Here is a 14,527-nt window from a genome sequence, read left to right as displayed (position 1 = left end):
CTGGTTTTGTGTATTTGCACCCTGGCATACATATGTATGAGCTGCTCAAACACAGTCAGATGTCCATTACTGCTGTGCATCCCAGTATTTGTGTTACTATGGATTAAATACTCGTCTGCTGCCCGAACTATAAACAAGTGCATTTGATTGTTGACCTTATTCTGTTTGTTCTCTTTTAGCTCCCAGTGCCCCTCCTCAGCAGGTAACAGTCCTGACTGTGGGAAACCAGAACAGCACTTCCATTAGCATCTCCTGGGACCCCCCTCCACCAGACCACCAGAACGGCATCATCCAAGAGTACAAGGTTTGTCTTAGCAGGTCAGCCTGGATTCTCTATTAACTTATACAAAAGCAAATGGAATAAAATTGTCTCTCTATTTTTTCCCCTCTCTGCTTTAGATCTGGTGTCTGGGAAATGAGACACGTTTCCATGTAAATAAGACAGTGGATGCAGCCATACGCTCAGTGGTGGTGGGTGGGCTGCAGGTGGGAGTGGCGTACCGGGTTGAGGTGGCTGCCAGTACAAGTGCAGGGGTTGGAGTCAAGAGTGAAGCTCAGTCTATTATCATCGGTAAGATTGATTGATAAAAAGCATGCACAACTCTTCAATATCCAGTTTATATCCTATTTCAACAATAGTGCCCACAAAGAAGTTTGTATTTCAGTCACTGTATATGATTTCAGCCTAGAAACAAATAATGTAAATGTTTAAATGAAATACTTGGGATTCTCATATGAATAATATCGTTAAAATGTTTGATATGTGGACTGAAAACATATGATTTATGTGAAGCTGAGGCAGATTTGGCCTGATTTGACCCATAACTGATGGCTTGGCCTGGAGCATGTTCTTATTTCCCCAGTGTCACTCACATAATCCATCTCCCAGAACAGATGCTTTTCAGTTATAAAATATTGTGTGTTTGTGTGTCTGTGGATGTGTGAATGGGTGCATGTTCATGTGGTCACCCAGTAATATAAAGATGAAGAGCATTTGTGTAGCTTTGTATGCATGTTCACATAATATGGGCGTTTTATGAGCGTGTATTTGTTCCTGTCAACGTGTGGGAAGATTTGTTTGTGCTCTGAGTCTTATCATGCTCCAAGAAACAGTGTCAAGCATACTAGTCAGGGGGAGCTGCAATTGGAGATCAATACAGACCAGGATCCTCTCCTCTCATTTCACATGGTGTGTTTTACCGGCAATGTAGTGAATTAGGAGCTGAACTAAGCAAACAACCTGCTCACCCGGGGGTTTGTTATAAGCTTTTAGGCTTTCCTTTTTTCAGGCTGCGCATTATATTTCACTGCACAGCCTTTATATCTGTGTCTGGTCAATATCTAAGCGGAAATTCCGCAGACATACCTTCTTTGAGCTTAATTCAGCCCTAACCCTGTTTTGATGTATCTATCTCTGTTATTTCTGCTCAGTGAAAAAGTGCAATCTTTTCAAGCCCTTCAGTATTACAGCGGCAATTGTGATAACGTTCACCTTTAAGAAGAAAAACATGCACAACAGGATTTTTATACCCTGTTAATCTCCAGTAGCTACCCATCCACCGTCACATAAATGTTGCCTGTTTATTCCCATGCTCCCAGGTAAGGAATTCCGGGACGTGATTATACATGGAAACCGGAACAACAGCATCACAGAACAGATCACCGATGTGGTGAAACAGCCTGCCTTTATCGCCGGTATTGGAGGGGCCTGCTGGGTCATTCTCATGGGATTCAGCATCTGGCTTTATTGGAGGAGAAAGAAGAGAAAGGGCCTGAGCAACTACGCAGGTTAGACTGATCATAGTCTCATAGTCACCCATGCACACTCTGCTCTTGTGCCTTAACAAACAATGGAATATTCAACATTTAACAAAGAAAATCTTCCCTGTCAAAGCAAGCAACAGTATTTAACTACAATGCTGTCATCCTTCAGTCTCAATCAATTTATTTTTGATGAAACATTGTAGAAGTTGCTTGCAGTGAGGCCGAGATTGCTACAGTGTTAAAGCTCAACAGGGAGACAGATGCCAGCGTGAATCATTTTGCAGAGGGCTGCCATTTTTGACAAATCCACCCACGTTAATGGTTAATAGCCCGAGGTTGTTGAGCTGAGTGGGCAGACTGGACTCTCTGCTGGTCACTGAAGCTGGAGTTTGTTCAGCTCTCCTCCCACACACTGACCCTGACATCTTACTGAGTGACCCTCAGTCAATACTAGCAACCACCAAGTCCATATGCACTGCCAAGGGTACAAGATTTAATTAGAGAGCAGAAAATGGTAATGAACTGAAACCTTATTCTAACGTTCTTGCCTTATTAACAAGCACATATTCAAGAGAATATTTTTTTATATTATTTTTTAGCAAGTCAAAAGAGTGTGTACAGTGACAGCTGCTATAAGTTAGTCAGGTTAATTTGCTTCATTTCTGTTTGTTACATTCATGTGTTTGTGTGTTGTCTTTGGTTAGTGCCACCCTCTTTACACCTCAGTGGCCTCTGAGCTGGCTGCTTTCCTGGCTATCGCTCTGCACACTGGGTGACTGTGGTCTCACATTCTCTGGCCCCTCAGCATGCCTCGGCTTGATCCTGTCCCCAGTGTGCAGAAACCCCTAAAGCACCGCTTATCTCTGCAGGCTTTTAACACACAACTTCTCTGTCTTCTTGTTTTGCAGTTCAGTCCTTCACCTTCACCCCTGCAGGTACTGTTCATTTGTCCCGTCTCCTCACCCCACCTCAACGCAGATTAATCTCCTGCCCGCTTATAGTATATATGCTTGGATTGTCGGACTGGTGGTCATAGCTAATGCAAATCAAAACTTCATAGCCATGAAGCACATTTACAAGTCGAAGAAATATAGATTTGCTATTGGCCATGACCAGAGCCCTGCAAACTTGAGCCTTTATTCCTGCCAAACCTTCTTATTTACCTATTGTGTTGTATTTGTGTCTACGTCTGTTGTGGCTACCTGTTTCTGAATGACGTTTCATCCTGTCTTGTGTATCTTTTTTGACTTGTGTTGCAGGGAGAAACTGCCCATTTTTCTTCCTCCAATAATCATATTCATCTTTGTTTTCTTTTTAAGACTTGGATCGTGTTGTAATTTATATGTCTGTTCTCCATAGGTGTCAGTTAGGCTGCTGGATGGTGTATTCCCAACCCTTCATTTTCGTTTTTTTGTGTGACGATTTCGCTACTGTGACTCTATACATAACTGGCTTGTTTATTTGCAAACTATAGCCGTTCTGATGAGTGTAACAATATTATATTGTCACTATCTGTCCACTGCACGCTGTCTGTGGATGAAGTGGACTATCAGAGAAACCTTTGTACTGTACATTATCAGTTGACCTCATAGCTGTGGTACAATGAGTCAGGGATCAGCACAGTGCCCTCTGGAATTTATATATATATAAGTATATGTAAAGTATTTTTGTAGCTACATGGTGTCTATCGAGTCTACAGCCAAAAACCCAATTTACTCTGGCCTTTCCACAGCAGCTGTAACAACAGATTAGGGAACACATTATGTTAGTGAAACTTGTCTGGTTTTAAATTGGAGCACACTTTGGAGGAGCAGGTTAATTCAATAAAAGAGTTTTGAGTGGCAAGCACAAAACAAGGTCAAATATAGCAGAGATTATGGAGTTAGAGTGAGGTAATATGTAGAACATGAGCCAGAGTGCGACTGAAGAGTCTTACAGTGCTGCTCTTTTCTGTATTGACAATTAGTTGATGTATCGAGAGTGTCCTGTCGCAGCCTCCCAAAGCTGTCAGTACAGGAGGGGTAAATCACTACACTGTTGAGGCACGAGTCCAGCAGGAAGGAGATTTGATGGAATTTTTATACGCTGATTATTTCGTCCCTCCCCTAATGCTTATTAAAGGGGATTAATCTGTATTCATATTGGAGAAAGTGCTTATCTGGAAGATGGAGGCGAGAAGCACAGCTATGCCGCCGTGTCACTCTGGCTAACATAAAAGTATTCCACAGCAGCCCAGAAATGTGCCTGAGCACAGATAGGGACTTCAGAGGCCTTCCCGCAGCACAGCTTTCCCTCGCCTCCACCTCCTTCTCCTGTCAGTCCTCTCTCAAACGGTAGAGAATTCTCTAATGCAAGTTTGTTGGTGCTGGAACAAAGCGAAATGGCTTTAGCTATGACTGAATAAGGGATGCCAACTCTGTCAAAGCAATATTTTATTCAGACCTGCAATGTTGGTTTTATCTAGGTAAAACCTTTGTTTGAAGAAATAAATTGCTATTCAGTTGCCGAAACCTTAATAATACCTTAATAAACTATTAACTGTTTTGACATGCAGAGTATACAATTGTGTTTCTCTAGTTTAAAACACTAACATTATGTTCATGAGAGAGATAATTGGATTAAGTAAACTCGGCTTATGTTGATGATGCATTAAAATGTCCTGTTAGCAGCCCGTGCAATGTATTGTGGTAGTTCATTCTCCCTGTCATCTGTGTCATCCATAGAAAAGCCCCCTCTCATGCCCATGTCTGGGCTTGTTGTGGAATCAACCTGAATGAAACAGAAAAGAGAGGAGGAATGCCTAGCCTCTTTCTCTCTTTAATCTCCATCTGTGCAACAAATGAGCCAAATTACTAACAGCTCTCCTTCTGTCTGTTGAGTTACCCCCCCACCTTTTTTCGGAATGAGGTGAATTCCAAAACTCGCTGCTTTTCTGTTTCCTGTGATCCATTGAAGTTCTTCCATGCTTAGAACTCACGATGCTGCGTTGTCATCACGGCCGTTGAACAGAGATGAAATGGATCCTTCACAGCCGTCTCTTACTTTGAGCCATCGAGTTTTACTAGCCGCTAACAAAGAGCGACCCTTGTTATCTATAGATCACTGTAATAGAACAGGCCACATGCATGGCTTCTGGGGAGCCCTGCAAGCTGAAGGATCAGTAACTCAGCCTCCACGCTTGTAGATAGAAAACTCAATGTGATTAATGAGCCCTCTGCCTTTTCTAATCATTTTTTGGCTGAGATTTAATCACAAATCTGATAATAACTCAGCAGCAAAATAAGAAAGATGAAATGAGTTTTGCCTCTCATCAGGCATCTTGTCCTTGAGGAGCACATGACGTCTCCACTTATGCAAAGCAAAGCAATATGCAATTCTAATCATTGCACTTTTTTAATTTTCATGAAAGGCATTGGACGCAGAGGGATCCCTTAGTGGATCCATCAACTATCTAGCTGTGTAAAAAAAAAAAGAACAGATGAATACATTGCTGTTGAAGCACAAGGGCAAACTGGACAACACTGAAAGAGAATGTATCTTATCATGATCATGGAAATACATCCTGGTTGATTGCTATGTATTAAACTAGAAAAGAAATAATATTTGGCGTTGTCCTTTTTCCCCTCTATCTTTTCCTCTTTCTCCTCTTTCTTTCTTTCTTTCTTTCTTTATTTATTTTAGTGACATTCCAGAGAGTTGATGGTGGTCTGATGAGCAACGGAAGGTGAGTGTACCACCAGAAACAAAACAACAGCAATCTGCAATCAAGTGCATTATCACAAGCAAATGAAAAAAAATCTTCCCATCATTATTATTTCATTCATTCTATCCTATGCTTTACATGTCTTAACACATCCTTTCCTCCACGGCCATGCATTAAGTCTAAAGCAAGCTCCCTCTGATTTTAACACTGATAAATGACTGATAGATTGATGGTTAACCAATACTTGTTTGTGGGCCTGCCATGCAAACTAGCGCGCAAATATACATTTCTACCACATCTCTGTTCATGCATCGATAGATGAACTCATAAATCTCTTCAACAGAATTAACAGAAACAATTTAAGCAGAGAGTGCTTTTATTTTGTCATTTATCTTCCGCTGCTGGCTAGAGGCAACCCAGAAGCCCTCTGGAGTGATAAATTTGCCTGTCACCTTGCGTGGGCGGCTGGGATCTGAGCACATGTAATAATGTAAAAATAATTACCCAGGGGAGAGGTGTGTGGAGGTACCCCGCTTGCACCCCCATACAGCCTACTCCATTTCAGTGTGTGTTAGTGAAAGAGAGAGAGGCTACAGAGAATAGGGCACATCTCAATGACACCAGTTACTGAGCCTTTGTGGGTATTCAAGAGACTCCCTAGAGAATCCAGGGCTTCTGTCTATCTACTGCTTATCACACCTGACTAGGTAAAGCCTCAAGATCTCAAACACTCACAGAGAGATTGCCAACTAAATCTGACCCTGTGTGTCTCTGGGGTTTTGGGGATTTTTGTCTCTTCTGCAATCTGATTGCAGCATTTTTATATTTCTGTTTTTTTTCTCCTTACTGTGTAACAGGATGCCACAATGGACAATTTTGCCTATACTGTTGTGTGAGCTGCCAGCATGCTCTCAATGAATTAGCCACGCCACTTGCCAAGCCTTTCCTCATCTACTTTCTGCTGTAGTGTTTTTCCTTCAATTTTCCACATAAGTGGTTCTGATTCTCACTCCAGCGAATGGGATTTGAAATGTCTGTATTTGCAGTGCTCTATATTTGTCATATATTTAGTCAGTAGCAATGACTGCCACAATTTTCACAGCAGTGAAATAGGATGCAGTCTGGAACTCTAATGCGAGCCTCTGATCCGTTCGTCATTCTAGTGCCATCAAATCCCAGATGTTGCAACTTGCCCATCTGCCCTGAGAGTGAAAATTTGTAGCAGAGTATCAGAGGAAAATGTGTTCATTTGTTACATGAGATGTTTATTGCATTAATTAGACAATAGCAAATGAAGCTGCATCTGTTTCCAGTTTCTCATTGGCTCCTGCCAAATTGTCCTGACTGAACAATTACATTTAATCGATCACAAAATAAATGATTCATGGAAGATGAATAGGCTGCAGATTGGTAGACCTGGAGAATTTGACTTTGGCTGCTCAATTGAAATTTATAAAAGCCGATAAGGGCTCATTCCTTATCCCCCTGCCAATAGGGGGATGGTAATTAGGGGGTAGTAATAACTTCCTATCTCGGCTCTGATCAATATTTTAGCAAAGCAGATTCACTCCTATAGGCAGCAAGAATGGGTTGAGCATTGCGGTGAACAGGTTTCACTAACACTGTTGCTATGGAGATTCCTTAACATCCTAGGATCTGAATGCTAAATTACATCACATTCCCTGAGAGTTCATTTAGAAAGTAATCTGTGTTTCCCATTGCTGTAAGTGTTAGCTAATGTCTAGACTTTTAATCCAAATTCCATTCACTGGTCTGTGGGACCATAAACACCTGATTTATGAAGTTGCTTTGGAATTAATATCTCTCACTTGGTTTATTTATGGGAAGCTCAGTGTCAGGCATCTAAGTCAGTATTTATGGTTTCCTACCCATCACAAGTAACTGGAACGTCTAGCAGAAAGACGAAATGCTCCAAATCAAATTTTATCTGCCAAGGTTGCTATCCATCCTAGGTTGGGCAGAGATTAAAAGTTGGGTGTTGACTTTTCATTAGATGTATGACCTGGTGTGCCCCCCCCCCCCACCCCCCACCCCCAGATGCTCCCCATAACTCACCTTCTCTCTCTCACACACACACATATATATACAAATATATTAATGTATATAAAAAGGACGATGCAGCCATTTCCACTGTTGGCTCGTTGTCTTTCAAATAGTCTTTCTCTTGTGTGCTAGGTGAGGACTCGCTAGAGCAAGGGACAAGTAATGAGACAAAGACATGGCCTTTACTTCACACAGTGTGCATTAGTGGTGCAGTCTTGCTGGAAACAACAAAGAAGAGCAATGCACCCTTTTTTTTCAGCTGCTTGGAATTTTTTGTCCGTCAGATGCTAAGCGCTCAAGAGGCAGGGGATAGAAAGAGGAGGTGGAGTTGTATAAGGGGGGAATAAATGAAAATAGGGTTAGGGAAAGATGGTATGGCAAGAGAGAATGATGGCAGTGGGGAAACATGGCAGCCACAAACAGAGGTAGAAGGACAGGTAGAGATATATTACCCTATAAAAGTGCATGTGTCTGATGCACAGCCATCAATTTGAATGACTTGTCTCCCCCGAGGGCCTGTTTTGGCATTCAGGAACCACAGCGAGAGCTCTTATCTTGCCAGGGCTGCAGTTCATTTGGACTCCCCCCTCTGTAGAACAGCTCTTCTCATTAGAACCTGTGGCTGAGGGAGACACTGACTGCAGCACACCCATTACCTGCCCTTGTCCTCAGGGCTTGACTCTCTCCCAGTCCCTCAGAGCCAACATGTCGGCCCTGCTGTAGCTGAGACAAAAAGCTCCATCTGCTAACTACTGTGCTCCGCAGCTTCTTAGAGCACATGTGTATCTCTAGTCAACTACATACAGCACTGTCAGGTACTGACAGCAGGGTGTGCTATGTTTCTGAGACGACAATGCCATCCGCTTCATCCCATGTAGTGCCTGCCATTGCAGGGTGGTTCTTCTCAGGATAAAATGAATAAAGGAGACAGCAAAATACTTCAGATATTTTTGTTGAGGGGCTTTTTTTATTTAAATGTGTTAATTGCTATAGTAAATAAGTAAATAAATATTTTTAAATTGTTGTTGCTTTTCAGTCCATTTTACTACAAAATCAAAGTCATTGTGTATCAATAATGTAACATATACACTTGGGATCAAATAAGAACAAATTATTACCACTTGATTTGTTCTGAGATAATGTTATTTTTTATTGTTCAGAATTTGACAGAATATTAGCTGTGGCTATGCAACTGCTGTACTAGCATGTTTTTTTTAAAGGGATTCATGAATAAATAGCAAGTGTAGAGGTCCTTCTCTTGAATGACAACACATCTGCGCCCACAGGACATCACTAGTTTATCACACTGCTCTGGTTTAATCTTGGTCCATTCTTCTTGCAGCGCTTTACACAGTCGGACGCTCAGCTTCTACTGACTTCATTGGGGAAGCGTTGAGCGGGTTGTTCCACTGCAGCGAAACTAGACAGTCTTTGGATAAATGCTGGGCTTTGTCTGCTTGTTATCGGAAGCTCAGCGTCTCTGGGGGTCTATGGGGCAGTGTGCTGGCCCGGACGCTCGGCTTCTGCATGATGATTGGATGAGCTGTCTGAGGTGGAATCCTTTTTTGATTGACAAAAAAAGAGCAAATGAGCAAATCAGCGATCTTGAAGAATAAACAGCCATCAGAGCATTTTCCAAGTTTTTCATTCCGTTGTTCTGAACTGATCCGGAGACTTTACCGATCCCCAGCGACTTTGTCTTTGTTAAAAATGACTAGCGTTGTGTTTTGGCCACTCTGTTCCGTCATTCAGAGGCAGCTGCAGAGCTTCTCCCCCTTTCACGATCACTCACAATCACAGGCGGTCACACTTCACAGTAGCTTGGCGCAACAGCTCCAGCTGGCCCAAGGCCGTTTAAGCAGCCTAGCTCTGCTGGCCATTGAGAAGACACTGGTCAAGTCCGTGGAAAAGACGCCTTGTTGGTACGTAAAGGTCACAGATAATTTTCTTGAAAAGGAACGAAGTGAGAATTTACATAGAAATAAACAAACACATTTATGATGTAGGCCCGGAAAATGAGCTTCCCCTCCTTGAAGGACCAGCAGCCGCCACTGGAAACAAGGGCCTCTACACTTGCTAATATTATTTTTTGAATCCTATAGCCCAAAGAAAACATTGTTTAAATCTTCTCTTCTGACACAAATGTTTTTTCACAAAGAAAAGGTTTTTGTTGAAGTTCCTTGGTTATTTATAAAAAACCTTCTTACTGATTTTTATCAAATTCTGATCAATAAAAATTAATAGTATTATTCAGAATATATCCGGTATTATGTTCTCTAATTTTGGTCTCCAGTGTAGACAAAGGCATCTAACTCAATCTCCCATTCCCATTTAACTCCATCTGTGTTATCCATGGTAACGAGCCTCAAACGTGATTGTACAGTAAAGTGGTCCTAATGGCCTCCCAGCAGTCACCCATGACAGGTTAAAGTCTTAATGACGGCTTTTTATGGTTCTCACCCCCTAAGGAGGGACACAACACCTGTTAAATGGAGCTGCCCTCTCCCATATGCAGGCATCCCACAAGTGGGCCGGGGGCATCATGGTGGGGATAGGGCCAAGGTTTGATGTCTCATCAAATAAGATTTAGACGGTCTGGACATCGCCACAAGGGGTTGATGGGAAAACACAGCAGACTGTACAAGACATTAATGAATAAGGAAACATACATGTGGGTATGCGTGCGCTATTGCACATGTGCAGAGAGAAAATGCGTGCATTAGAGTATCCACAGTGTGCTTTTTTCATTAATAACCAAGGGAATGTGACAAAGACACAGCAGGAGAAACAGAAAGATAAAGGGCTGTGTTTGCCTGAAGGAATTCCAACTTTGTGAGAGAAAAAATGGATCTGTACAGTATTCCCTGCCAATCTCAGAAGTGTTTCATTAGCTTCACAGGCTTATGACAAGCTTATCTCACACAAACACACATTCTTATGCAGACTCACATTTAAGCTTTTTATTATTTATTCCAGTATCCAGTAACATAATAAGAAATAAGAAATAAACCATGCAAATTAGTAATTGGGTTTTTTTGTGCAAAAAGCTCTGGTATTAATGTCATTTTCCAGACTATGTTAAATCTAGTGTTTAATCCTGTGTTTCTGTCTAGCCGGCCTGGCCTGCTCAATGCCAGTGACCCAGGTTACCCCTGGTTAGCGGACTCTTGGCCAGCCACCAGCCTGCCTGTCAACAGCAGCTCCGGGGGACCCAATGACCTGAGTAACTTTGGGAGAGGAGGTGAGTGCCCTGGTGCTGTCCCGGCAGGTGCTTTAAGAAAGAGACCATAAGAGATGAAAGATGATAGCCTGCCTGCCTCTCTGTTCTTCTGGAGCTCCTGTTGTTCATCATGTACATATATGCATGCAAGATGTATACATATGCATTTTGCATGTGGGTATATATTTATATATCACATCAGAGGACAGCTAGAGCATTAACAGCAGGGCTTCCACTGTCACCAGGCTGAGTAATGGCAAATAGTCCAGCCTGGTGTCATAGCCCATACCTCAGAGCGAGAGAATGTGAGGGGAGAGACGGGCAGAGAAGCAGGTGTGTGTGTGTGTGTGTGTGTGTGTGTGTGTGTGTGTGTGTGTGCGTGTGTGTACGTGTGTGTGCGCGCGCTTGAAAGGATGGTCTTGAGCAGCCAGTCGTGAAGGACAGGCGCAGCTTGACTGGCGCAGATGCGGACACTTCCGCCGTGGCTCTACATCATCTCCTCTTCACTGGGCATGCAAACCATGCGCCATGTAGAGAGTCTGCTTGCTCTTTCCCTAGCTCTCTCTCTCTCTCTCTCTCTCCCCTTTCCTTCATTTTTCTGTCATCACACACACATGCAGAGCAGTAGCATTATCCCTTGTGTATAGGAACAGAGAAAGGAGGGGAGTGAGTTATTCACACGTGGTGGGGGAAACAGGACACCTAACTGGGACGACTTTTTTGAATAGGATGATAAGGTGTTGTTTCTTAAGATGTGAGCTGACTTGAAAGCTCAACAACCCAGGCTGTAAGTCCAAAGCACTCCAGGACCACATGCATTTGAATCCTAGGTCAATTGATGTACAGGGATAGTCTTCTCCTCCCATAATACACAGACTAAATACTAAAAACTTTTTTTTACAGGACAGCTATCCTATAAACTCTCTTTTCTTTTTTTCCAGATCTTCCCACTGGGCAAGGAGACAAAACAGGCACCATGCTCTCTGATGGAGCCATCTACAGCAGCATAGACTTTACCACAAAAGCCAACTACAACAGCCCTGGCCAAACATCCCAGGCCACTCCTTATGCCACCACCCAGATTCTCCACTCCAGTAGCATCCACGAGCTGGCTGTGGACCTGCCCGAGGCCCAGTGGAAGGCTTCACTCCAGGCCAAGCAGGAGATGGCCAACCTGGGTTACTCCCTGCCTGACAAGAACTCCTGTAACAACAGTAAGCTACACTGGAAAATAGTGAGCGATTTCTGGGGGGGGGGGGGGTTGCCCTTGTGTGTGAGGCTCAGCACCTGTTTATAGAAAAGCATTCCCAAGGGGTTATTTTTATCGTGAGACATCAGAACAAAGTGAATTACCCCACATTTACAGTTGGAATGAGAAGGCCATTTGGAGTTTAAACTTTTCCACCGATGATCTCTCAAGCCTTACTAAACCCATTGTGGCTTGAGGGAGTGTGTCTTAAAAAGAGCAATTTTCCCCCAGCAGATCTTGGTTACTCTCCAAGGTTGAATAAACATCTCATGAAGGAGTAGTGCAGTTAAGTCATCCATCCATTTCCTTGCTGGGTTTTCATGATAGTACCTCTCCTCCTTCGTTTTCAGAGTAATGCCAATCCAAGAAAAAAAAATGAATTACCGTGGATATGATGCAGGATTTTTTTAGTGATGTCTCATACCTAAGTTGTAATGAGTATTCCTTGCCTGTATTCCTATACATATTTATGATCTCATTTTCCAGCGTTCTAAAACAGATTAATTATATATTATTATAATTCTGCCTGTCATTATCACAAATGATTATATATGATTATATATCTCTGTGGGCGGGCAAATATTACATTAAAATCTTCACTATTGACTCATTTGTCCAATTAAAAATAGTTTCAAGGATTAGCACTATGTTTTTCACGTCATCAACAAATCGAATCTGTCCAGCGTATGTCCGTCGATACAAATCAGAATGAAAGGTTGAACAGGTGCACCTTGTTGAATGTATGGACCCTGAATATATCCTGCTTGCTTAATGCTCTAACTGCATGTTTGCATGTGCTTGTGCTAACTGCCAATCACCTGATGCCACTGTGATTTTTGCCCTTTAACCCCCACTGTAGCCCTCCTTTTCATTCCTGACTACCGATTGGCCGATGGATTGTCTAATAGAATACCACACAACCAATCACAAGATTTCAGCACCACCAGCTCTCACAACAGCTCAGAGCGAAGCGGCAGTCTCTCAGGTTGGTTTACGCAGCAGAGAATTTTATAAAGCAAACCGGGACACACTCTGGGGCTCTGCTGCTTGACTTAATGATTGACTGATGTCTTAATTGCTTTATTGATCTGTTATTTGCATGTACTAACCTGACATCTAAGAAGAATTTATTAGCATAGTCCCTCTCCCTCACAAGAGATGCTTTGCTCACTCAGCTCCCACTGCTTACAGTTCATTACATGAATGCTTAATGGTGAATGGATAAATTATTTTTAAGTATTTATTTTTGCTACATGGGGTTCTAAGCACAATAGATACTATTGTATGTAGCCATGTTGTGATATGGGATAGTAGTCAACAGCTTTTTGGAGCATAAAGAAATAGGGCATTTAAATCAGAGAGAAAGAATAGTACTATGATCTCCTGACAGAATATTGCTAATGCTGGGTTTCTTCCATCAGTGCAGGTCTTTGTAAAGGCGTTTTTCTCTCACTATGTGAGTGAGTAGACAGGAATAGGGGCATAGGGAGTCTTTCAGACAGAGTGGACTACACACACACACACAAACACACACCCACACACCATTAGAGAAGCTTGGCTGAGTAAAGTGGCAAAAATACCTCCCTTTTTTCCTCTTCCGCTAATGGCGGCTGACTACACTAAAACCCATGTTCAGAGAATTACAATGTCATTTATAGGACACCAAGGCAGCCCTCTGCCTACCTCCCCTACACTCTCCTCTTTTATCTACTTACAAGCCACTGCCTTAACTGGTCTGTAATTCAATGCTCTGGCAACACAGTGGGTTGGAGAGAAGGATGTGAAGTGGCCATGCCTTACAGGCAGATTCTTGCTGTAGACACGCAGGTTACTGAGGGCTCTGACTGGGCTTGGAGCATGCTCTATTCTATCATTTTATGAGATTAAGAGAAACATAATTAACAAGAAAGAGTAGAATATGCTTTGAGAAATAGCTTGGTGAGATAATAAGATCAGGATCAGAGATAAGCACTAAAATAAGTTTCTGACTTTATGTCTTCTATATAGTATATGCAGTATGTTTTTACAACAGTGATGTAAATTTGAATCCGCACAAGCTAAGGTTTGATTCAACCAAAGTACACTCAGCATTTGAAGGGGAGGGGGTGAGTTGAAGTTACAGTTCCTTGGTCTCCCTCTGAGGAGATGGAAAGAATAATGAATGTCAGGTCTGAAGGAGGGGAGCAGGATGAAAAGGAACAGAAATAGAGCAGCTTTCATGGCAGCATGGATCTCCACTGGGGACATGAAGCTGCTCATTAAAACCTTTCTTAGTGTAGGGGAGGAAGAGGTAGGTGGTGTTTTCTGTGTCTTCTGTAGCAGTTTGAGACCCTGAAGACTCACATGAAGGATGTCTATGAAGCTACGAATTCAGTGATTATGTGAAGTCCAGTGTTGTGTGACCTGTTGTTGTCCCCTTATATGTTGCATCTCATTGTCGCATTATGTTATACTCTATGTTGTTGTTTAAACTGGGAAACATTTATGACACATGACTTTCAGTTATTTTGATGTCCTTTTTGAAATT

General features: G+C 42.4%; 1 protein-coding gene across 1 annotated transcript in view; it reads left to right on the top strand.

The window, feature by feature from the left end:
- robo2 (roundabout, axon guidance receptor, homolog 2) overlaps positions 1-14,527 on the top strand; it is a 161,864-nt gene that overhangs the window by 130,453 nt on the left and 16,884 nt on the right. Inside the window, exons 16-22 of the mRNA XM_083914258.1 lie at positions 180-304; positions 400-571; positions 1,600-1,788; positions 5,446-5,488; positions 10,645-10,784; positions 11,693-11,965; positions 12,860-12,985. Of these exons, the coding sequence (XP_083770384.1) occupies positions 180-304; positions 400-571; positions 1,600-1,788; positions 5,446-5,488; positions 10,645-10,784; positions 11,693-11,965; positions 12,860-12,985 (1,068 nt within the window). The remainder of the gene's footprint in view (positions 1-179; positions 305-399; positions 572-1,599; positions 1,789-5,445; positions 5,489-10,644; positions 10,785-11,692; positions 11,966-12,859; positions 12,986-14,527) is intronic.

This window comes from Echiichthys vipera (genome assembly GCF_963691815.1).
Source record: "Echiichthys vipera genome assembly, chromosome: 5".
Taxonomy (NCBI): Eukaryota; Metazoa; Chordata; class Actinopteri; order Perciformes; family Trachinidae; genus Echiichthys; species Echiichthys vipera.
Note: the sequence above shows the minus strand (reverse complement) of the source record. Positions and strands in the feature narration are given on the sequence as shown.